The 25,570-nt window shown below is 35.9% G+C and overlaps 2 protein-coding genes across 2 annotated transcripts; one reads left to right on the top strand and one right to left on the bottom strand.

Moving 5' to 3' along the window:
• Positions 1 to 494: 494 nt before the first annotated feature.
• Positions 495 to 20,697, top strand: LOC100377558 (vitellogenin-like). Its single transcript, XM_006812636.3, has 29 exons — positions 495 to 579; positions 1,046 to 1,075; positions 1,859 to 2,010; positions 2,756 to 2,881; positions 4,005 to 4,133; positions 4,259 to 4,438; positions 4,660 to 4,805; positions 5,015 to 5,150; positions 5,558 to 5,718; positions 5,948 to 6,113; positions 6,862 to 7,095; positions 7,271 to 7,498; positions 7,934 to 8,151; positions 8,741 to 8,844; positions 10,047 to 10,171; positions 10,432 to 10,596; positions 10,785 to 10,977; positions 11,103 to 11,280; positions 11,552 to 11,740; positions 12,239 to 12,329; positions 12,682 to 12,909; positions 13,518 to 13,688; positions 14,265 to 14,447; positions 15,851 to 16,130; positions 16,318 to 16,577; positions 17,274 to 17,457; positions 19,292 to 19,417; positions 19,658 to 19,836; positions 20,439 to 20,697. Exons 1-29 carry the CDS (start codon positions 540 to 542, stop codon positions 20,607 to 20,609), a joined length of 4,773 nt encoding a protein of 1,590 aa, XP_006812699.2. The 5' UTR covers positions 495 to 539; the 3' UTR covers positions 20,610 to 20,697.
• Positions 20,698 to 23,544: 2,847 nt separating this feature from the next.
• On the bottom strand, positions 23,545 to 24,795 carry LOC100377712 (5-hydroxytryptamine receptor 1A-alpha-like). Its single transcript, XM_006812637.1, has one exon. The coding sequence runs from the start codon at positions 24,793 to 24,795 to the stop codon at positions 23,545 to 23,547; it is 1,251 nt and encodes a 416-aa protein (XP_006812700.1).
• Positions 24,796 to 25,570: the final 775 nt, after the last annotated feature.

The raw sequence follows: 25,570 nt of genomic DNA, 5'->3' as shown, positions 1-25,570 counted from the left end.
ACATTATATTTGTGTGCTTCGCAAAGAATTGTAAGTGAGATCATTGATCGGAGAGAAGAAATGAAATACAATTTTATTCCATGTATAACCTTGCTTCTCATCTGCGTGAGACTTCGGTATTTTGATCATGATACTCCCACGAAAATGCAACTTGGATTTGGCATGCGGCGGACGGTAAAAAATGAAGTAAACAATACAATTTGTTTAGCAATGTTTTGCGCTTACAAGTCGGCGGGCGCGAGAAATTACGCTGAAATAAACTTTTAATTTTATTTCATTTTGGGCTCCTGTTCATTCGGCGGGTTCGCGAAACAAGGGATAATAAAAGTCTGACCTAACTGTGTCGGCGTGTTCTCTGTCCTAATTGGCAATCACTGCTAGTGTTACCATGGCCTTATAACCCCCACAATAGATAAAGTCGTGGACCTTGACAACTCAAAAGATTCTTATCAAGGCATACGACACCGCCATTGTTGTGACGCTAGTATAAATGCGGTGCCGTGCAGCCACAATTTACCTCTGTTGCGCCTTGGTCCAAAATGAAGTGGTTATTACTGTTCGTCGCAATTGCAGTGACCAGTAAGTCGATTTACTACATATTTAAAGCATGGATGGTATTTGAGAAGCATCATAGTCAGACATGGCCGTGTTGTTGAGATCGCTGACTGCGCAGCATGCCTACAACGTATATACTGCATTGTTTACATTCACTCCTTGAAGCCACAGACAGTATAGATTAAACACAACGTTGTCACGGCATGGAAGATTCATGGCTGGTTCTTTATAAATTCTGTTGCTCAAAAATCACCATCCTGAACTACTACAAAGACTTAGTCCTTGAAAATCCGTCTGCCGGTGTATAATTTAAAACACACAAACGAGACTGTAACAACAGAACTTCAGTGTTTACAAATACTATTATTGAATGGCCGCATTCTCGTTGTTGGCGTGTATATCACCTCTAACAATATTTACTTGCATGTGTTGATTCCGCACATGCCATCCACACAGTTCTAATTATATTAATACTCTCTACTCATTACAGCTGCCACCATTACTACCAGCAAGAATGATGGTAAGTGACGTGTGCTGGGATCAATCGTTTTCACCATTCAATAAACTCGTGCCTTCGTACCCACAATCCAATACGATGTTTGGAAGACCTTGAAACCGTTTGACAAATTTGCCTATTGTTTCTTGTATTCTGGCAATGGCTGATCGTTTTATTACTGTAATGATTCGTTAATTGTTTTATTGTTTAGTTTTTTTTTTTATTATCTGAATATATCATCTGAATTTCTCGTGATTTAGATATTTCATGTCAACTAGATAATTGTTGACGCTAGTGAGGAGTTACTCGACTCTATCCATAGGAAATGGGGATGTGATCGAGTTTGTGTTTTAATTCCTTTCTTCCTGTTTGATAAGATTTGTAATTTGTTTTGCATAAATTTTCAGTAAAAGATTTGTTTCTCTTACGAAGTTTAACTCTTCAAGATAAACTATGCTTATGCAAATATATGTATTGCAGGAATACATTATACAACTACAAAATCTGAGACTACTGTGTGAATGAACTGCTCTGACAGTAGACGAACTTTTTGATTTTCTTTCTTCCATATATAACGCTTTCTAGAAAAATCATTGATAACGCCATTGACATCAATGTTCTTCATGAGTGTTCTAACATCAGCCACGTGTCTTCTATAATACTATTACAGCTACGTATTTTCAGAGTTGTGTATAATATTGTTTCTGTACATCAAAGTATATATATATATTCGGTCTCGAGTGGTGACAGTAGTGCCTTCATAGTTGTGAATAAATTATACATACATTTATGTTTAAACTCTTATAGCTAACAAGTATAAAGAGGGTAAGCAGTATACGTATCATTACGAAGGTTTGGTTAAAAATGGTCTCCCCAGCACTGGTAGAGAATACACGGGTCTTAAAATCACATGTAATCCACAGTTAACCTTCCTGACGAATGAAATAATAATACTGAAAGTAAGTATGACGTCATCTACATTCCCGTTGCCATATTCACTAATATGACGTCATCGGTATTCCCGTTGCCACAGTTACTCAGTGTTTTCGTATACATATGTATATATACTTCCCAACATTATCATTCAAGTTTACTGCTGCATTCCACAATTTGATAAAAATGAGATATGGTCTGGACAAGTTTTGTAATATGAGATTTATTTACTTTTTACAGATTTTTGTTTGGAGGAAGGGAATTTACTTTTCACAATATTTACAAGGTTATAAGGCATGCGTGTGTAGCATAGTTTATATTGCAAACACATAACAAACAGAGTAGAGTGGTGTCATACATTATTCGAAACGCACAAAAAAGATACATGTTGATATAACTGGTCGTGAACTGTGACAAACTTTATTGATTTAATTAAACATTTTTTTAAAAAAACACCCATCCAAGCAAGACAACATATACTTGCGCCCTAGGATTACAGCTTCTCGCGATAAATGTGACAATATGTTTTTTATTTTTTGTTTTGAATCATGATGTAATTATACTATGGTGATAGCAGCCTCTAACGTATAGCTAGAACAAAATGCAGCGCAGTTTAGATATTATATACAAATTTATATTTATATGATTTTCTTTTCTAAAAAACAAGAACGGCGATTTTCAGAACTCGACAAATATAAAATATATAATATATAACTAATTTAGTAAGAAGGAAAGTATAATGTCAAATTGATGAATATCTTTTCTGTTTAGCTTCGTTCTCCTCGACTTTATGAATACAACACAACACGTCACATTCATTACAAGGATTCCAGCCTTACCAATAAGTTCCACGAAGAACTTCTGACACCCATCAAGTTCTATTATATATATGGAAAGGTAAGGTATTTAGTTGCATTGCATAATATTATCCCGATTACTAATTTCTCTAACATGGGTATATCAGTGAAAATTGAAGTATCCCATTAGTTCATGGTATTTATGTAGACACGACTAATAAGACGTTTTTTTTTGAAAAAATCTTGAATGATTTGAAGAATTTACATTTGAAGGAAAATGAACGCCGCTCAGGTCAACTACAACATGGCGGACATCGTACAGCATCGATCGTTTATACCTGCGACCTGAATCATTCGCTTACGATGGGAATAGGTTTGGTTTAATTGTATTTGCATTTCATTACATTTGTTTGAATTTTTATTTTTGTGTAGATTATTATAATCATTTTTGACTGTGAACCGTTGCAAGACTGGATTGCGGTACCGTGATCATTTGGTTAGCAATGCAGTTGTGTTTATTTGAAACTTGTTTAGTAGAATATTATCATGAGGGAATCCTTCTCCGGGGTTCTCCACACGTGCCAGGGGGGAATCTCGTCTCGTCTCTCTATCGCGTCCCCTTGAGGTACGGGATCGGGAAAGTCGCTTAAGCTTTACAGTCAAATAGACACACACAACGAAATACGTTTCAACTCTCGTCTTAGTCGGTTAGTCGAGCACTCTATAAGACACAACGCCCTGGGGAAAAGTCCCCAAGACTATCGCAAGGCTGACCCAAGACTCTCTCTAGACTAGATTCTAGACTGCTAGTATGACCTAGAAGAAACAATTGCCGGCCATTGACCACAGAATGTAACACTACTTGATGGGCAATTAACACGTCTAACGGTCTCGACGAGATCTCGGCGCACGTCTCGGGGCTCTCACGGTCTCAACGAGATCTCGGCGCACGTCATGGGGCTCTCGCGATCTCAACGAGATCTCGACGGCCCCTTACGTCTATTGATTTAGAGCTAAGCTTGGTTTACTTTTGATAACTACGTTGAAAGTACATATGATTTGCATAAATAATTATTCAATTTTATTTCCAGTTGGTCTAACGTTGTCATAGTTAAAAACACAAAAGGCGAGTTCACAAAACCTATTGTTTTACTTGAAACGTAAATTATACAAATATATGATCTCAATGTATTATGAAATGAAAATCCGTTATATATTAACAGGTAGAGAAAGTTTTTGCCCCTGAACACGAACCTGAATGGACACTGAATATAAAGAAAGGTATTCTGAGTTTGTTAAACCTTGAGATGCTAGACATTGATGAAGACTTGTCTACGTTTACAACATATGAGGTAAGACTTGGATTTTTAGATCGATGTGTATACATTAAAACGTCTAAAATACTAGTATATAAATACATTGAATATAGTTTTGCTTAAGCATAATCTCTATACTTTTTTGTTTTGACTCAATCCAGACTGATGTTGTTGGCGAGTGTGAAACACTGTATGATGTTACCGAAGGATCAACTGACCTTGGTGTCAATTTCATGAATGTTACCAAGGTCAAGGACATGAACAAATGTATCAAGAATCCTGTCAGTGTGTCTTCGACCATCAAGACAAAGCCGTGTGGAAGTTGTGAAGATAAGCCAGAGGTAGAATTGTAGTACAGTGTATTTACTTATCAAATAATCGTTGTGTGTGCGACAAAGGTATTTCGACTAGCCAACTAGTCTTATATGTTGGTTACACATGGTAACTAATAGTAACCGTTCTGTGTTAAAAAGTGTTCATTTTTATTTTTAGGCATACTTTCTTTAAATGTGGCACTATAATTGAATAGAAATTTTATTCATTGAGTTATCTGTGTTTCCAGATTAATCTATTGCGGAGTGGTGTAGTATATCATTATAACGTTACCGGTACACGTGGTAACTTTCTGATCGACTCAGTCAGAGCTGAGGGTCAACACGTTTTCACGCCTTTCTCTGAAAGCGGTGGCAGTGCAGTTACCATAACAACGTAAGCTATTACATTTTGATTTATTTTAAACACGACCGCAGGGTTATACAATAATGGAATGACAGATATCTTTTCATTCAAACATATTTGCATAGCGTAGTTGTAAAAAATGGTCATTTTTTGCAAAATGTTTCGTTCTTAACCAAAAACGACTTGTTAAGTCAGACAATTGACTTATTTAATATATTAACTGTTGTCTTTTCTAACAGACAGAACATGACATTGATAAACGTTGAACATCACATCAATGAAATCGAAATTCCAGTCATGATGGAACGTGGTAATTTGATGTTTGTGTTCCCTAAAATTGAGATGCGAACAATCACTCGTGCATCTCAGCGAAAGGTAAGACAGTCCGTATTTTATTGTATGTGTGTTACATAATACATAATAAATAGGTAAGACAACACACGTAATTACCCTACTGTATAAGAAAAAAAGACAATATCAGATTTCGTTTCATCGCATTTCTTCTATTGTTCGCATTAGATTAACCTCAACATGTCAACATTGTACAATCGTCATGCACTCGATTAAACTCTTCGATCACCCTACTAAAGACACTAAAACATTCATCAACTCAGATAATATAAACTGAACTCCCTTATTTATTTTATACTTATATGAGTAATATTATTCCTCTTACTTAATATATGTTAAGGTTAATACACAAAGCCGCTAACAATAAGCATTTTGTAGTCTATAAACTGTGCACTGAATAAATAACGTTCTTTTACTCTCCTTATTGCGAGGTTGAACACTTCCTTGATCTCTTGACACATGGCACACCTGAGCTAATGATTACACCGGAAGCGCCAAGTCATTTCATCCTGCTGGTCAAGTCCCTGCGTGAGTGTGATCGTACAACGCTCATTGACATCTACGGTAATTACAAAGATAACATAGTCAAAAAGTAAGTTTCACTTATCTTTGTGACAGACGCGCAAACAAAATATTATTACAAAAGTATATAAATGTATGTCCTATATGGTTTGTATATGGCTGAAGTACGTACTGTCTGAGTGCTTGGTTTGACGTATTTCTGTGCTTTATGTTGTTTCCACTTCTGTATATGTATGTCTCGAACATATACTTCCCGCATTATATACATGTATTATTTCATATTTTATTTGAATGTACAGAGAATGGTTACTGAATGCCATGGCCATGACTGGTACCGTACATTCTGTCAAACTGATCAAAACACTGGTTGAAGACAAACTCATATCGACGACAGACCTTACCACGTTGCTAATCAACATGTTTGCTACCAAGAGACCAACTGAAACCATCTTAGACGATATCATGGTAAGTGCAATTTGTAATAGAATAGTATTCTCTCACATAAATGCAATGGATAAGTATAATATCCCCCAAAAAATATCTATAAGTCTATGTAACACAAAAAACACATTTAACTTCAAAACATAACATAAGCTGAGGAAGTTGGACAAAACATGTTGCGCCAATGAATCCACATAGTCATAGTTATTGTCTTATTGTTTCTATATTCATAAAACGTTTGAACATAATATAACAAAATCTAACTTATGAGAGCGAGACAAAAAACACAGATATTGCAGAACATGTAGAAAACCAAGACTTTGAAATATGGATGGAAAGATTAATCTTAATGTTTGCTTGTTTAGGTTGGGTTTAGTCAATTAAGGTAGAGATGCAGGTTCGTGGGCACTTGGGAGTGATTTTTTTTTTGCATATTTCAAACTACAGTGTCTATAAAAAAAAATACTAACAAAATTAAAAAAATAATACAATAAGCTTTCTGAAAATATATAGTTTTGTGGACAAGGGAGGTCATCTTAGTTTCCTAATTAACTAATTAAAATACCTGTCAGGTAAACTGCATCTCTACCTTAAGTTACATTAATGCATATTTATATTAGCACAGGTATAATTTTACATATAAAGCACGCTACTACACAATATATTGACCTATGTGACGAAAGTAATGCTTCGCAGAAAGCGCCAAATCAAGACTTACCACGAGTAGCTTGTTATATGTATTATCAAGATAATTTTCAACATTTACCATTAGACGATCTGCAAGTCTGATATGATGACGCTTCCAAATCTTAATCTTGCGGAGGTTTCTATGGAAACCATAAAGAGTGTGATTGAACTCCGTCGCAGTTGCTTCCTGACTTTTAGCATCCTTTTTGAGAAATTGTACAAAGATACTGAGTTCTTCCCAAGCAAGTACGAAATATTTCTTAGGAACTGCGAGTCTACTTACCAGGAACCAATCACTACAATCAACAAGGGTATCAAGGTAATACTACTGACATTTTTGGCATGCATATCTTTGGGGTAAGTAATATTTCAAATGGCGAATTTTATGATGAACAGAATCAGTACAAGGTGATTATTTGATTTGTCTTGGAACATTTGCATGAATCATCCAACTAGATTTACAATTTATCACAATTTACAATCTTCTCCTATAGTATATGGATTTCAATATGTACAAGGAAGATCCTTCAACAGTCAAGAAGAAGATCATTGCCGAGGAGACGAAGTTGATGTGTTTAAAATCCATGGGTAACGCCGGTCTTAAGAGTCACGTGGATAACATCGTCACTAAACTCAAGAATGAGATGAAAGATAATTCGTTGGAAGTCCGTGTTAACGCGATCTATGCGCTTCAACGAATTGCTCCAAAACTACCAAAGAAGGTTGGTATCAAGATATTGATGTGTGGTTTTGTGACAGTATTATATATTATACATATTAAATATTAACAATCATTATCAAATTTTAAAAAAGAAGTGAAAGACTATTTAATCCACTGTAATCATCCTTAGTCATATTCCAATATGTATATATAGAGGTATACAAATATGTATCTGTGTGTAAGCAAACCATTGTAAATAAGTTGTTTCTGTCTACTTGATTGCCCTTTTTAATTAATAGCTATTTAAAAATATATTTTGATGGGAAACAGACTAGACTAGCTCTGCATGAGCTAATTTCTGTTTCCCAGCCATAGATTAATATTATTATTATTTATCAATATTTATTAGTTATTATTCATTGTTGTATTGTTATTCGTTTATGTAATCTATGGCTAATAAACATTATTATTATTACCCTATATATAATATCACCAGATTATGTCTGTGCTGATGCCATTTTACCGCAATCCCGATGAAGATCCAGAGATACGCATTGTTTCATACTTGGCCATCCTCGAAACTAAACCGACACCATCCATCTATACACTGCTAGCTGAGCATCTGAATAAGGAAACAAGCAGACAAGTCGGTACCTTTGTCTATTCCCATCTCATGCACCTTGCCAATACCACGCACCCTTGCATGAAATATGAGTAAGTATCAGATGAAATACGTACAAGACGTGCACCAATTGGCAGCTCACATCTATCTAACAGCCATCTAACCAATAGGAGAATATTGTTCATTTCTTTGTTGCAGTCGTTTTGTTGTTGTTCATTGCTGTCTCATGGGTGAATTGCAAATACATTAACATGAGATAGTACAGTGAAGCTATATATTACAAATCGACGTTAGATATATTTAGTTACTGGTGGACAATAGTCCGAAACATGTTTGAACTTATGTTTGGAACAAAATTGTTTCCCGTTTCCACTCCCCAAGTCATAGCCATTTTGTTTTATTTGTCAATTTTCTTACCGCTTTCTAAGACATACTTACTCGATTTTGTTTAAAATTGGCACAAAGGCAAAACATATTATGCATGCCAATAGCTTTTGTCCCAATGACATTATCCATTCTTTATTTTGTGTCCTTGAATGCATCCAAATAAAGACGCCAATTTTAAAATATTGACAATGACTTGTGTGACATTGACATCAGGATATTAAAATGAACGGAATGCATCTGTTTGAGTGTCTGATGAACTGTGACTGTGTCTTAGCTACCTTGCATATATTTCAGATCGCAAGCTGCTCACATGGCTCTACGATTTGCTCGTCCATTTGTTGCTCCATTTGTCAGTAGTCTGCACTACTCTCATGGATTACACAAGTCTTTCTATAATGGTGAGTTGAATTAGAATACGTCATACACTGTAGTAGGACAGTACGGAAAAAATGATAATAAAAATGATTAACCATTAGCTTAGATTTTGAATAACTGGGGAAGGGAAAGATATATTATGGGGAAAATGTCGTTGTTGTTGTTGTTGTCGTCGTTGTCCTCGTTAATAATTGTTATTCTGTGCACAATAACTTTACTAATTTTATTCCAATTTCTTTCAAACTTGGCCATCAATATTAACGACAGATGTCCTGTGTGAAAATATCATGCAAAAATTGGGAAAATCTGATAAAATATTTTGACTGTTTCTACTTGACTAATCACTGGTGATACACATTCAGTAGGAATATCTCCCAAATCCCATGGAAATATTAGACTGTGTTTCAATGTTTCAATACGTTTTTGCACAGTCTGATACACATTTGCAAACCTATCAATAACATCTTTCCAGAAAACAAGATGTCAGATAATCGATATAAGCACTCCTATAAATTGGATGTTAAACTTTTCATCAAGATCTGAAACCAATAGAAGATTTTAGTTTAGTTTAAAGTTATTAAAACAAAAATAAAATTACATAAAAAGCAAAACATTGCATCCACATTTGAAAGGAAAACTGTTCTCAAAGTATGTATTCTGTATTTGACAAACAGTTCATTCGCAAAACTTTGTTTGTATATAATTTTCAGCTATTAGCACAGAATTATAGAGCTTTTATAATACTATTTTAAAAACGCACTTCAAAAACAATGATTGCAGTGTTTGAAGACGTGGATTATTTATGAGGCAACAGTATTTTTGACTTCTATCTTCACTGAACACCAACTAACTATGTGCATGCTTTATACAAAATATATGTTAACTTGCATGTTTTACGAATCTTTTCAGGTCAGAATGCAACACCTTTTTTCTGAGATGAGGCATTTGTTTTTATAATAAATATCTAAATTACTTTGAATAAAGCTGGAAATTGTGTCCCTTAGATAATTAAACGAATTCGACACCAATGTTGTAAGATGTTTACATTAATCAAGTACATTCAGTAGACTGCTTTACCACTGCCGTTTCAATCCTAAAACTTGTTATAATTCGAAACTTAATTATGACAACGTATATTCATATTGAAACAAACTATGATAAAGGAATTAATATTATACAACAAAGGGCAAGGGCACCAGAGTTCAACTATGTTTTTGTTCAACAGACAACTTGAAGATGGGCGGCTATGCTGATATCCATAATATTTTTACCCAGAGTTCAATTGTACCACGTTTCATCAAGACCAAAATTAATGTTAATATTTTCGGTCAAAATATTGATCTAATTGAGGTAAGGTGTATATCAGTTACTGTGTCGATACTAATGTACATCTACAATCAGTCAGTCAGTGTGTTGGTAGCGGCAGCATGTATTCCTTAATGTTTTCTTTGCAAGTTAAATGACACGTACAAATTCTGAAGAATACAAGTAGATATAGTTGTACGGCATCTCAGCCTGAAATGAATAACTAGAGAAGAAATCAAACAAATGAACATATAATAAACAAATATATTAAAATTTTCACTCTACTTTCTATATTACTTATACAGACTGGTATCCGCACTGAGGGCTTACAATACTTTGTGGAGAAAATCTTCGGACCAAAAGGATTCTGGGAGAAACGTCAATCTCTCTTTGACTTTTTAAAAAGGAGAAATGAACGTTCCATTGAAAAGAGTGCTATTCGCGATGAAATAGACATACTGAAAGAGAAGGTAAATTGTCAAATCAAAGCAGATTATACATGACTGGGCTGAATGTTTGTTTGCCTGGCTATTCTGCTTGATTCTTGTTATCTGTGGCATTAGAGATTCGGTTTGCTCGAGTCAATTCCGACGAGTTCATCACATAGTATTTGAGGCTGTTTTTGTTCGTAATTCTTTTTCTACGCTTGATAATTCAGGTTAAAAGTCGCTATCGCATGCCAGAAGAACCTAAGGGCAGTATGTATGTTAAAATGTTTGGTGATGAAATTTTTTACAAGGCATTCAACAAAGATGATATCAAGAATTTGCTGGTCGATGGCAAGATTATCCCAAACGATCGCAACATTGAGGAAACTCTGCGCCGTGGTGATAGCATCAACTACAAGAAAGGTAGGGAACTCCTTTGATGCGAAAAACTAATCTTTCTTTTTGACTCTCGATTCGAACTGCTCTAGCGAAACACATACATGAGTATTGCGTGCTGTCTTAACTTCGTTAATCTGCTGTTACTCTAGCTACCTTGTTGTTGGACACCGAATACCAAGAACCCACAATTCTCGGTATACCGGTCTCTCTTAACATCACATCCGGTCTTATTATGAAACTAAAAGCAATTGGTCGAGCTGAGGTCAAACCAGAACTTTTCACTCCAAAACCAACTGGAGTCAATGCACATGGTATTACTACTCCGAAGTAAGTACACTAGACATGTCATAACATCTTTAACGTTGGAGGTGATCCGGTGATTTGTCAATCGCAAGATAATTACAGGCCTGATTGGTTTAGTTCAGCTATAATCATAAATTACAAAACTATATTTCAGCAAATGTACTTAATGCAAGCCAAATCCAAAAATCTCATCAAAAGAGGCATGAAAGTTCGTCAAAATCGATTCTCACGTGCACGTTATAAGTAATTTATTATTCTCCAATATTCTAAAATCAATTTTGTTCCATGATTGTAGCATTATGATCACGATGCTCGGTAAGATGGGTGTTGATTGTACTTTGATGAAGACAGGCATTGCCCTAAATGCTACAACTCATGTGTACGTTCCAATAGAAGCGCGAGCTGAACTCAATATGGAGGACAACACGTACAAGGTCAATGTTGTCACTCAAGAAGAATACAAACGTGACCTCATAACTTTTGAGTAAGTAAACAATCATTGACTATGTAGTTTAAGATACATCAAATTATATTATTCAAAAAACAATCCAATGTTAAAGTTACTTAAGTTTGGGAATGTTATTTAAATGATGTAAATATAATCACCAAAATATAATTTCCCGAACACACTGTAGGTTTGTATTTCATATCACACTTATATTATACATATATTCTGTGGCACTTCCAACTTACGCATGCCTGTCTAGTCACTTTGAGTCCGCGTTCATTGAACGCTATTCGGAGTTGTTTTTTAAGACCATTGCTGTGAGTAGTGGACGTCACCATATAGTGGCGTGGCGTGTTTCCGTGTGAGTTCGAATCCCTTGTTACGTGTGTGGTTACACGTTCGTGTAATTCTTATATTTCATCCTATTGCGAGATTTATTTGTAAGAGTGACTCACAAAGCTTGGTCAATACGTCTGTGATTACACTTCCCATCTCTTGTATTAACAGGAAAGTTTTTTACATTTTTTTCCACAGACACAATTTGTATACTTACACGACTAAAATGGACAAGTCACTGGACCAATATACCAAGATAAATGGCGTTATAGTTAACACTATTAAACAGGTATCGATCTTACGAGCAGTTGGGAATTACTACCACTAGGTGTGGTATGAAAGTGAACTCTGCATTACATTACGGTGACCCTGTGTGCCAAAAATTGCATAGGAAAAATACTTAAATAAGTTCTTGAATAGAAAACTACTACAAACAAAAATACGTTGACAGTGCATTATAAAGCATAGTCAAATCAGCAGTGCCTACATAGATTAGCAACTACACTAAACATGCTAGACTCACACCGGCTATATAGCCTAATTATCTAATTAGACAAAATTAACATTTTAATTCTAGTTCATACAATACACATTCTAACCTCACTACAATCATATTCAATTATTGTTGTTTTCGTTTTCAGAACACAACGTGCTTGACCCTATTGAAGAATGCCTTTGCAATCTGCAGTGAATACAAATACGTACCACGCAAGCACGTCCATGACCCGATGTATTTGCTAACGGGTCCATCACATTTCCAGATATATAGTGTGAAGGGTTATGATATGCCAAAGGAATTGCAATTTGAGTTGAAGATTAAAGATACGCAAAGCCTTGAACCCGTTGTACGCGTGCTGAAATCGAACACTGTAAGTAAATAAACCTCAGACGCAAACGGTCGTCCATACTTGTTTCTGCGAGACTTTTGCATTAAATGTCGAATCAGATTCATGTACTTAGTGGCAGTGGAAAGTAACAGTGAAAAGTGGTAGATGTGTTTATTCGCTTATTCTTTCATGATAAATGCAACTATGAAATATTGCATTTATGGCTCATTCCTGGTATTTCACAATAATTGATAACGTGATCATATTATTATTAGTCGCACTGATAACATGATTATATAGTAAATAAATAGCGACATCTACGAGTGTGATGTGTTGTCAAGTCTGATTGAGTGACTGTAGGTAAATTTCGAAAGCACAATATCAAGTATTCATAAGCCAACGAATCCAAGAATTGTCGACATTGAGGGCGCACTAGTATACATTTCGACAGTACTATATATGTGAATTATATAAAGTGTGCAACAGACAAAGTGTATTTACGCAAAACACGCGCTTTGCGACAATGGGTAAGTAATAAATCACCATTTTAACTGAGCAACAATACATAGGAAGGGAAGGTTTGAAAAACAAAAGCGCTGGTGAAAACAGGGTTGAAGCATTTACTACAGAGGGCGCTGTTTCAATTTCAGAAGTATGAGCTGAAGTTTACAACGTTAGGGGCGCCAAAGGAGGAAACGTTCACATACAGAATGAGAATGGACATCAGTCCAGAAGAACGCAAACTTGAATTGATCCATATTCGTAGCAACGTTCCCGAATTTAAAAGCAAAATGAAACTGCAGATGACTAAGTTAATGAAGGTTAGCAAATAATCTATTTACTTGTTGACGGCATATCAGCATAACAATTCAAAGTTATGTTGTTTGTTTGTTTGTTCGTTGATGACACTGGAGCGGAGGTAGTCATATCATCGCTATCTACCTAATTAGCTAGTTAGAATTACTGCAATTCCCTAATTCTGAATATTTGTGGAGAAATTACTTACATTTTGACCAAATCCGCAAGCTGCTTGCTTTGATATATACACACAGGGAGCAATGTATGTTTTGTGATGACGCTTTAAATTCTGTATTTCTAAAATATTATCTCCGTCGCATTACGATATCAACAATTTGCATTTTGTTACAACTTGCATTTCTTTATCAATCAATAAAGGCAAAATTGCAAATTCTGTTTTCAACTTTTTTTTCAAAAGCTATAAATTTATCATTTATTTTGGTCATCTTTTGTAATTTGTTTACTTCACTCGTGGCGTTGACGCTCGAAGAGACAGTGCATACTTCACAGAATGATAGATAAAAATGTATAAAACATTGCGCCAATAATTTTGAAATTGTTTGAACCGGACAATAATTATTGTTCTTCCTATTACTCAGGAGGTTATCTTTGATTGGGAGTTTGGTGAATCCAAACCTGTCAGACATCCTATCACCACCACAGACACCTTTGACAGCGAGCGTGAATACCGTCTCTTAATGATTACTACTTTACCGAAAACTGACTTGTCTGAGATGCACATCAAAACTGTCTACACTGAATTACCCACCACAATGAAAACGGTGAGTAATGTTTACATTATATGTATACAGCCAGTATTTGGTTTTAGATCGAATTACCTTGCAGGTACTTCAGTGTGGGAGAAACGTCATCTTCAATCAGTATATACTTATTATATATAACAAAATTGTTTATGCAGTTGCATCCAATAATCAAGGAAACCCTCAATGATTGGGCCTATGTTATTTATATTCAAACTCATCTTTCTCATTGGCAGATCATTTTATCAGCTAAATGTAAAACATTTTCTCGATGTTTCTAAAAATTATTTTTAATTTTCAGATACATTCATGTTTTTATTCGATTAGTTCAAAAAATTTCCAATTTGGGGATTTCTTTTTCACTTAAAAGAATTACAATTATCTCATTTTGTGTTAAAGAGGGGTGGTCGTCGCGCCGCGCAAGTGCGAAATTTGTGTTGATAGACATTGATTTTCCCACAGTTCCATGCGCTCTTCTAATGAAAATCCCTAGTATGAGTTTTGACCTGAGCGCGATGTGCATTAATTACCACCGGTGATTCCTTCGATACGTTCTAATCATCAAGGAAATTGCTCAGTTAAAGCTTGGTAATGTCTCAGTATGTAATTGTTGGTCTGCGCAACATTCTTTCATACGAGTCCCATATCTCGTACATGCGTGGCGTGGCGATCACCGCCCTTTAATTTAGACCAATTTTTATGTGATCTATATGAGGTAAGATATCAACAATCAAGAAGATTAAAACAAAGTAAATTTTGATCAATAAGGTCACACAAACATGGGTCTCATTTGTATTTAGTACATGGCTTCCCGATGTCGACTAGTTCCTAATGTAACTCAGAATTAGTAAAAGATGACGTACCACTTCTTGAATATTAGAATCCGTATACGAGATCCGTATACATTCTCAATGAGTTCACATATATGCTCTCATGCAAATCTGACCTGAAAGTCGTTGTATAAAATAATAGCATGTTTCGTCTTGTTTTGGGAAATTTTACCATTGTTTCCTGTGGTATGGATAATATTTCAAAATTGTGGCCAGTAACATATAAGAAAATGATGTTTTGTGTACAGTGTTTATAATGTATTGTTCGTGTATAAAATTATTAAAATATTGACGAAATGTGTTTTCACGGTGGTCAATGGAATCCATTTTTCTCAACAAACAGATTGCCAGTGAATTAATAAAAAAAAACGATAATTTATAGACAGACTTTAACACGATATGTATCACTACTGTATACTGTATTCTACCTCATATACGCATTATTTCTGTTGTCCCAAATTTCACTCTGACTAGCCAACAAATGATATGTTTCTGGTCAATAGCCGTATAATGAGTTAAAGCAATCCGTTTTTAGGGAAAACAACAATTTGTGTGTGTGTGTGTACATAATGATGTAATACGTATATTTCCCAGATCTGCTCAAAGATTGAAACCTTACTACCCAAGTATCTATACAAGATGTTTTACAACGTTGAGGTACATCCAACTAAACATGATATGTCGCACACAGTTGAACTATTCACCAAGCTGGTGACACCAGACAACATCATTGAGATGTTGTTGAAGACTCCGCTGCAGGAAATTCGTGTTAGGAACATCACTCTTCCAGTCCCCATCAAAAACTTGGTGCACAAGAAGATTCCTGGCAGTGTGGAAGGAATTAAAGATGCTATCCTGAGGAAAATGATCCTTCGTAAGTTTTTACTCACTAACACACAACTATCCAGTATCTAGTCCATTCATCTGCTGACTTTTAAAATGATATGGTCGACGCGCCGCGTCCAGTTCGATACGCGCTACGCGACGACCACCTACCTTTAAGGAAAGAAATGCTTTCCTCTGAAACAGTTTAGTAGAATATTTTCGTTTGATATTTACAGCAACTTGCATTGTTGAGAATAATGTGTTCAAGACATTCGACAATGTGACCTACATGTATGAGATGCCAGGTAGTTGCCTGCACGTGCTTGCCAAGGACTGCTCTCCTTCCGAACGTTTCGTCGTTCTTCTTCAAAACAAAAACGTTGTTGATCAGGTGAACGTTGAAAGGAATACAATTCGACGCAACAAGATCATTGCCTATGTGGATGACAATAAGATAGAGATGTACACAACTGCAGAACACAAAGTCATTGCCAGGGTAAGATAATTCATGCAAATAATTTAATGTTGTTGTTTTGTTTTGTTTTCTGCAGAGATGCGTAATTGAATTTTCATATACATATAAAGTTGGTAAATTGGCGGTCACTTTAGTCTTAAACGTGATATTCGTAATTTACCAGGCCTCAAACGTTTCTTGAGATGATTGGTCTAATTCCTTCCACATTTTGTTGGGCGACAATGAATATTGAGAGTTGTAGGTAAAACTTGTTGTTTTCGCATTCCGATTCCCCCCCCCCCCAACATACAGTACACCAATGAATACAATTTCGTGATAAGTATTTGTGCGATTTAATGAAAGATGATGGAATAACGGTCATCTTTGAATATGTACGCAAACTTTCATCTAAATATATCAGACTTGGGACAACTTCTATACATGACCGGTTATACTTCATTATATATGAATGATTTTTCTTGTTTATTTCTGTTATACATGAATTAATCAGCATTCTTCCTATCAAAGATGTCTGGTTTCTCATTTTCAACAGCTTGAGACATGAACGACATCATGCGATAGGTCTTCTCAGTTTTTAATCAATTCATGTGTCATTATAATTACATAAATGATCCAATGAAAGAAACACCCATTCGCTACATATTATTTAAATTAATGTTTTGTAAAATCAACATATGTTGTGATTGGTTTTAAAGCATCTCTTCATATTTTCCCCAGGTTAATAACGAGATTTTGAACTTCACTCCGGATAACAAGATGACTGTTGTTATGCCATCTTTTGGTAAATTCATGCACAATGGGACAGAAATCAACATGACAGCTGAGATCGGTCTTCACATTTACTACAGTGAGCACTACGTGCATACCCAGGTCACCGCGTGGTATTTCAATAAGACTTGTGGTAGGTACATAATTCTATCAGACTCGTCTTGGAAGGTTATTTTCGCTAGAAGTTGCAGTCAGTACGATAACACACTTCTTGGCAGAGAACTATTGTTCCAGTTCACTGTTCGGCTGCTATTTTGTTTTTATCCTTGTAACAATATATTATTGCGAAAGTCAAGGGTTACTTGATACAATCTTTGAACACTGTTTGTTTTACTGCAACTGCCCGTGTGTCACGCACATTTTCACCCAAGAGCCTGTAAACAGTTATTGTCTCCAGGAAATAATAGTATAGTGGAATGTTTACACAATAAATGCGCCAAATAACCACCATGATACGTTGGGCTTGTAATTAGTTAAACTACCCATTTAGCTTGAATAGTTGCTCGTCATACAGTAAAAAAGTACAACAGTACTTGGTAGGAGATTTTCAGATGAGAATTAGTTTTAAAAAAATCACCCAAAAAATGTGTATTACACAGCCAAGATACTGACAAATACATCTCGTACATTATTCTCCACAAGCTCACAACCACAACTCAAAATTATATTTAGACCAGTTTGAAGAGAATGTGTCAAGTAACTTGGACTAGATGTGTAAACCTGTAAATATAACGCAATAAACTCGCCAGTTATGTAAATACCTGCCCAAATCCTAGGAACAGCCTTATTAGCCCTGTTACATATTCACAATGGTCATATTGATAAAACTGCACACCCATATCACATGCAATATGTACGTCGTGTATTCATATATTGTGTTTTGTCCTGTGTATATGATATTTGTTCGCACGTCACACATCAACGTACAGTTATAAAAGGAAATACGCATATGCTCGCGTTGACAACATAATGGTGATATGTAGCACAATAGCGTTTGTTTCATTGACGTCACTGAGCATTATGTAATTAATTATTCATGAAAACGTACAATTCAGACAAACAAATGGATAAATAGTTACTAGAATAGCGATAGACGTGTTTTCATTTGTTGTGGCGTTGAAATATTTTCTCACGGGGTTTGTTTCAGACAATACTTTCTCTTGGAATGCACAACAAATCACCTAAATGACAGCAATGATATTGTTATGGAAGAGGTCAAAGATGGTTACCAAATTACCTTTCCAGATTACATGGCATCAAAATTAAATAGTTCATGATTTTAATTATCTAAGAGTACTAGTATATTGGTTGGAGTCTGGGGGGGCTTGTACATTCTATAATATATCTAAGCATGTCACTACCCATAAAACATGAATGACCTTGCATGAATATAGTCTTTCACTTCATAATGAGTTCATAAAAAAGTAGATTTTTATCTAGAAGGGGGAATTAATTCTATAAGTATTACATACGGTTTATTCTTGAAAATTGCATGTAAATATACCGTACAATCCGCCAGAAAATCACATTATTCGTAACGTTAATACAAAGGGGAGGTAAGTGCAACATTAGGTAGATTTGTGAAGTACTTGTTTATGTTTTAATTAACTAATTGATTGATTTTCAACATTCTATCATTTTTCAACATTTTACTATACTATATATATTATTTTACCACATATGACACTGGTATAATCAGACTAATGCACGCTATTTTTTCACTTTTGAAAATACAAATCAATAACATGCATATTTCGAGTACATTACATTCATGTGTCGATTTCTTTATCCAGCATGTTGTAATTTTATGTAATTGACAAACTAATTATTATTCATGATACTTGTTTTAATTTATGTATATTGATGTCAATATCAGACACTGTGTCCGTTTTTGAGGGATGAGGGGCTAAACACAAGCCAAATCGTTACACACCCTTGCCAATCATTCTATCACTTCTGCTTGTCAGGTCTATGTGGCGATTACAATGGTGAAACGTATAAAGAATTGATCACACCTACAGAGCAATCTGTCAAATCTACAGACAAGTTTGGCCTCAGCTGGTTAGTTGAAGGCGATGATTGTAACGATGAAGGTATGATACACGATAACAGCTAAACATTCTTATCTCTATTTTACCGTTCCATTGTAATATATCTTCAGGGCTATTTATGATGAAAGCATGTATAAGGAGGCGAACCATCTGAAATCTGAGATTGAAACATGCAATGATGAAGTTAATACTAGATAAGGTCACTCAGTGAAAATTTAGTGAATGGTACCATCTGGTTAAAAAATAGAAAAACGACAAATGGTATTATTATTATTATCACAGATTGCAAACTGATGAAGCAGAAAATATACCCATTAGATGAATATGTATATATCAATGAGAACGAGATGTCATGCTTCAGCGTGGAGCCAGTATTGACATGCCAGCCGGGATGTAGACCCACACAATTGACAGATTTGAACACCTATATGACTACCACACACATGGCTACCAAGACAAAGGTATCAATTGCAATAACATATACCATACTGACCTATGTATGTTGTTTTTGTTGTCTGTGATGTCAGATATTTTAAGTATGCATATTCGTCTAGTCACTGTATGAACGCGTTTGTTACACTCTATTTAGAGCCGTGTTTTGGGAGTTGTTTGGTTAGTGTGCTGTCGTGAGGTGCAAATGTGCTTACACTCGAGAGGCGTTCTGTAAGTTCGAATATCATGTGGTCCGTGTTATATTACAAGTATATATGTTAGAAGAGAATTCAAGTGTTTCATTGATTGACCATGAGTCAGTATGTGGTTAGTTTAGTTTATCAGGTATTTGATTTTATGGGAGGGTGGACGGATTTAATCTGTAAATGTATGATTGGTATGTGTTGTTGTCAGTTCATGTATGGCACTGTGTTGGATACAACACATTCAAAAACACAAATCTACAAGGACAGGAAGGAACATTTTCAGCATTGGAACTAAAATTGTAATTGTACTTGCATTCACCATGATGCGTGGAGAGATTTAACAGTCACACAAACCTGTTCTGAATCATTGTAAAATACAGTCATGCGATGCGATACTTTTTTTTTAAAACTGTCGTTTTGTTTAGGTGGGCTTCTACTGTGTGAAATTCAAGGAAAGTGAAATGATTCGAGATAGGATTGGAAAAAGAAACTTTGACCTGACTGCCAAGAAAATTGACATCACCAAAGAGATCAGCGTCCCACATGAGTGTATCTGTGAAGCACAGTGTAAACATTATCCATTTCTCCAATATTAAATTCCCAGCTTACATAGCGTTATACACTAAGTATAAATCGTGCTTCTGTACATATGCAATAAAATGACATGAAGTAATATTCACTTGATATATTGTGTGAGGCAGTGTAAAGATGTCTTTTCAATCACCCCGGAACAACATCGCCATATGTGCCCATGTCCATTATAATACTATACCACTTTTATACGCAACACATTTCCACCCCTCCTTCAAACATGTGAAACGATCGTACATTAACTAAAAAAGGGAGATATTCTTTGAAGCTGCTGGTTGTGAAGGGGAACAGAAACATTGTCAGATCACTCGGTGGTTTTAACATATTCTGACCATTATTCGACTCGTTGCCAGGGTTACATCTTATATCTCATTTCAAATGTATGATTTCATTCTTGATAGTATATTGTGACTTTTTTATAATCATTATAGATATGGTTGTCTATAAGTACTAATACAATCTGGATACCCTATCTCGCAATCCATAATGACAATTTGTAAGAACGCAAAACAATGAATACAGAACAATACACCACAAAGATAAGTGAAGCACAGGAAAAGTCTGTTATTTCGACGAGTGTGACCTCCTAACCTGCTCTATGATTGTTTACATCAGGCATTGTTGGTAGCATCTGTGTAACATAGTTGCTGCCTATGCTATTCCAGATTTGTAAGCTATGAAGAACCCAAAGGCGGAAGAGGCGGGAGGCTAGAACATTATACCTTGACATAAATAGAATGCCCAGAGCTATGCTGATTTGCAAATAGACGAGATCTTTTTTATTTATATGACACGCAGAATGTATTTTGTCTATTGTAAGACATTCGTAAAGTGGAAATTACAACATATCAATACGATAATCGTTTTTATCAAATTTCCAAATCCAAGGCAACAGTGGCAATGTCTGGCAAGCAATCGAAATGTACGACGCAATCGTTCAGACAGATTCAAATAACTGACATTGGAGAAAACACAAAGTGAATAATCAATTTAGTAAGTGAAAAATATATAGACCTCATGGTAAACAGGAAGTGATGTCAGGTGTTTTGAAAAGTGTTATCACAAATGGTATTCAGGGTAATTAAATTGTGGACGTGTCAGCTGAGTTATATTAAAAAGGGTATGTGTAATACATGACACAGAAATAAGTAAACCATGTAGTAGAAAGAATTGTGTATTTTTGTCTATTTAGATTCTGATTTGAAAACAAAGAATCATTTGAATCCAAATTGACAATTTAGCTTCTAGTTTAAATAATTCAGATCTATAAAACAACTAAATAACTTAAAAGGACAAACAGCTGCAATTACACACGGCGATTACACACTATATAACACTGAAGTTCAGCAATGAGATTTTGGGAATGTAGACTAAACCATATTCCGCCATTATCATCAATTAGTGGTGTAATAATTTGGGAAGATGAAGAACCCTAGTTTTGTTATTAGAAAGGAAACAACTTGGGTGTGTGTTTTTTTCTATGACCTATGACCAAGGTAATATTTGAATAAGCTTTTTCGAACAAAATGTTGTTGCCCCTCAAATAATATCCCATTCTCTTGGAATTAAATATATGATGCAAAAAATGTCTGTTTCATTGGACTTCACCTCAATAAATCAACCAATCAGAGAATCGCGAATTTAGGAAGAACTTAACGTATCGGAAACGCGTCAATGGATGTGCCAGGCGGTTGAGGAATTGCGGACAATTTCTGGTCGAAATTTAGAAAGCGGACTGATATGTTAGGACGGCTTTTCATACTGGTCAAGTAGCATAGAAAACAAAAGTGTTTGTCAAGTCAAGGCGTGCATGTTTTTGAGAGATACGTATTTCCCGTAGAAGTGCAATACCTCTTCTCGAATTATATATTATCAAGAGAGATATACACTACACTTTTTATCTGCATGGTTGCTGTGGCGCCTGTTGCTTTGTAATTACTAATAATAGCGAGGTAATTTGAAACGAATCATAAGTGCATTGCGAATGTGATTACCTGATAGGGGTTAAAGGTCAAGATGCATCAGGAGCGGGATTTGTTATACAGTTCTCGGGCAATTGCGTGTATAATTGCGTCTGGGCCAAATCATGCATTGGGAATGTTAGTCAGGAACTGGAAAAGAATTTGCTTTTTTTTATAAATATACATGTCATATCGTGTGGATTTTACGATGTGTCAGACGAGGCTGTCATCATTCAGCTCTGCAGACGCCGTGGACATTGTTTGAACGTCATCCATTCGAAATAAACGATGTTATTGATACTTGCGTAATTTGAGTTTATTCCACAAAAAACATCATAACAATATGCATACTCTTTTGATAAAAAAAGAATGTTGAACAAAGTGAAACCCGAACTCAGCCAGATACGTGACTTGCGCACAAATTGTAAAATGCCCCACAGCGTGTGAAATTATTTGCCTTTCATGCACTCAACTGGAGCATAGTAACTAGACCTGGCATTTTAAAGATCGGCCTTGTTTGTGTGAAAAATGAACAGAACATGATATAACATAAATAAAATGTGCCAGTTGACCTTATTCGTACAATGTAACCTATTCGCAAATGGACGCCGAGATCTCGTTAAGTGCGAGAGAGCCGCGAGACTTGTATTCGCCCCTCATATAGTGTTCCATCCTCAATCGTAATCGCGTCCACTTATCCGCAGACCGAGGTAACCATGGTATTTGAACATTGTGCGCGATGACTGTCAAGAATGAAACGCTATTTAGGAGCGAAAAACAAGTCACGTGATTTTCTCGCTCTCAATATCTCAGTGGCCATTTATGAATAATGTTTAATAATGAAAAATATTTAACACATAGACGTTTATATAAATATAGGTATTTAGAAATTCATATATAATGTGAAAATTATTAAATTATAAAATCTGTAAATAATTAAATAATAATAACGAATGTCGACGATTGATAGTTGCCAAAACTACTGCCAATGTCCGCATGATACTAAACGTTTGAAAGCTTTTCTGAAGTCTTTATTGAAGTAAGTGTAAATAAAAGGATTGAGCATGGAGTTAGCATAACCAAGCCACGTGAGAACGCTGAATAACGCGGGAGTTACTTTACAAGTGTGACAGTATGGCACTATGACGTTGAAGAGAAAGAATGGAGCCCAGCAAGCGATGAACGCTCCCATCACCACACCTAAAGTTCTCGCGGCCTTCCGTTCTTTAGCGAGAGAGAACCTATCCCCCTTTTTGCCTACATTTTTGCCTAAACTATTCGACTGTCCTGATATTCTTTCCGGTATATTTCTTTGCGTTCCGGGTTGATATGACGACACGTTCTGAGACTGCGTGTTCACGTTTCCCGATTCGCTTGCAAGTTCTACAGTATGGTCAGGATTCGTATCAGTTGTCTCGGGCCAGGCATACTGTCTCCCATTTGCGTGTGAGTTACTAGGCATCGCGCGTCTCCCACGCGATGAGTCTGTTGGGTTAGAAACAGATGATGAGTTCTGCCTGATCTCGCACTCACTAATGGCTAACACGTGCACGGTCCCGCCGCCCACATCTCGGATTTTCTTTAGCCTGCTCCTCGCAGCTTGAAACATTTTGTAGTACACAAATAACATTACAACAAGCGGTACGTAGAATGAGAGCAGCGAGGAGAAAATCCGGAATCCACCATTGACAAGTCCGCAGAAATGTGCATCCCCAGAAACTGTCTTCCATCCTATTGGTCGGATCACACTAATCAAGATGCAAATACTCCAACAGATGATTATCCCGACAAGCGCCCTCGTGGGTGTACGACGCACTGAGTATCGAATGGGCGAAATGATACTGAGATAACGATCGAGGCTGATTAAACAGAGATTATATATGGAAGCCGTGCAACACAGAACATCGAAGAAAATAAAAACATCACAGAAATGCTTCCCGAAGAACCACACGCCTCCCCATATCTCCATAAGCATAGCAATTGGCATAACGATGACCGCCAATATTAGGTCGGTAAGGGCAAGGCTAATAATGCAGTAGTTACTGGGTGTACGCAGAGCTTTCTCGGTAATAATTGCTAGAATAACAAGCAGTTGCCCACAGACGGTGATTACGATGAAAAATGACAGTATTAGAGCAACAACAATACCGGTGGTATAAACGACAGGCACAGTCGTATCCAAATTGTCTGCTAAACTGACGTCTATAGTAAGATTGAGATTGGCTTCCATTTTCATCAACATCGGCCCATAATAAGACTTCGTAGCTCGCGGCAACGACACGAGATGATGGTAACACCGTGGATTTATCGCGATGCTTCTTTCATATCTGAATTAAATTTGTAATCTGCAACAAAATATAATACATCTTTGTTTACTGTGTGTATAACGTTTTCGTCACATGTATAATTATAATTCCGAGACCCATTGGCCCGTAACGTCTTGATACATTGGGTTGTATAGTAAGATAATTAAATACCATATCTATAATTACTATATAATAATTTGCATAATCAATTTTTGCTTGATATATTTACATATAATTATCATGCCCTCCGTGACATGATTAATCTTTAAACAAGGGTCTAGCTTGAACGTTGAATAAGCGCTGCAGTTTTCTTAAGTCGCGCCCTCTGGCGAGAAAACACTTTTGTGACGTAAACAGGTGTGGACGCCGTTCACACTTGTGTCACTTCGGTTTTTATACGTGCTCTTCCAAAACTAACACTGTTTTGCGAGAGTCTTCACAACCACGCACTTCCCTGATAAACCCATCTGCGCTATACTGACGTCACAGGAGCGATGTGTCGCTAGAGGACGTTGTTTAAAAATTGTGAAAGTATATTGCGGCATATATATATATATATATATATATATATATAATATTAAACGAACATACTGCCGTGTCTCATAACAGGTATATTGATAACTCGAGTTTGAGAATGCATACGACACCTAATTACATACAGGGACACTGTTCGATTATTCGGAACTGCAGGATAGATAA

Source organism: Saccoglossus kowalevskii, chromosome 9 (genome assembly GCF_978046115.1).
Source record: "Saccoglossus kowalevskii chromosome 9, keSacKowa6.1, whole genome shotgun sequence".
NCBI lineage: Eukaryota > Metazoa > Hemichordata > Enteropneusta > Harrimaniidae > Saccoglossus > Saccoglossus kowalevskii.
Note: the sequence above shows the minus strand (reverse complement) of the source record. Positions and strands in the feature narration are given on the sequence as shown.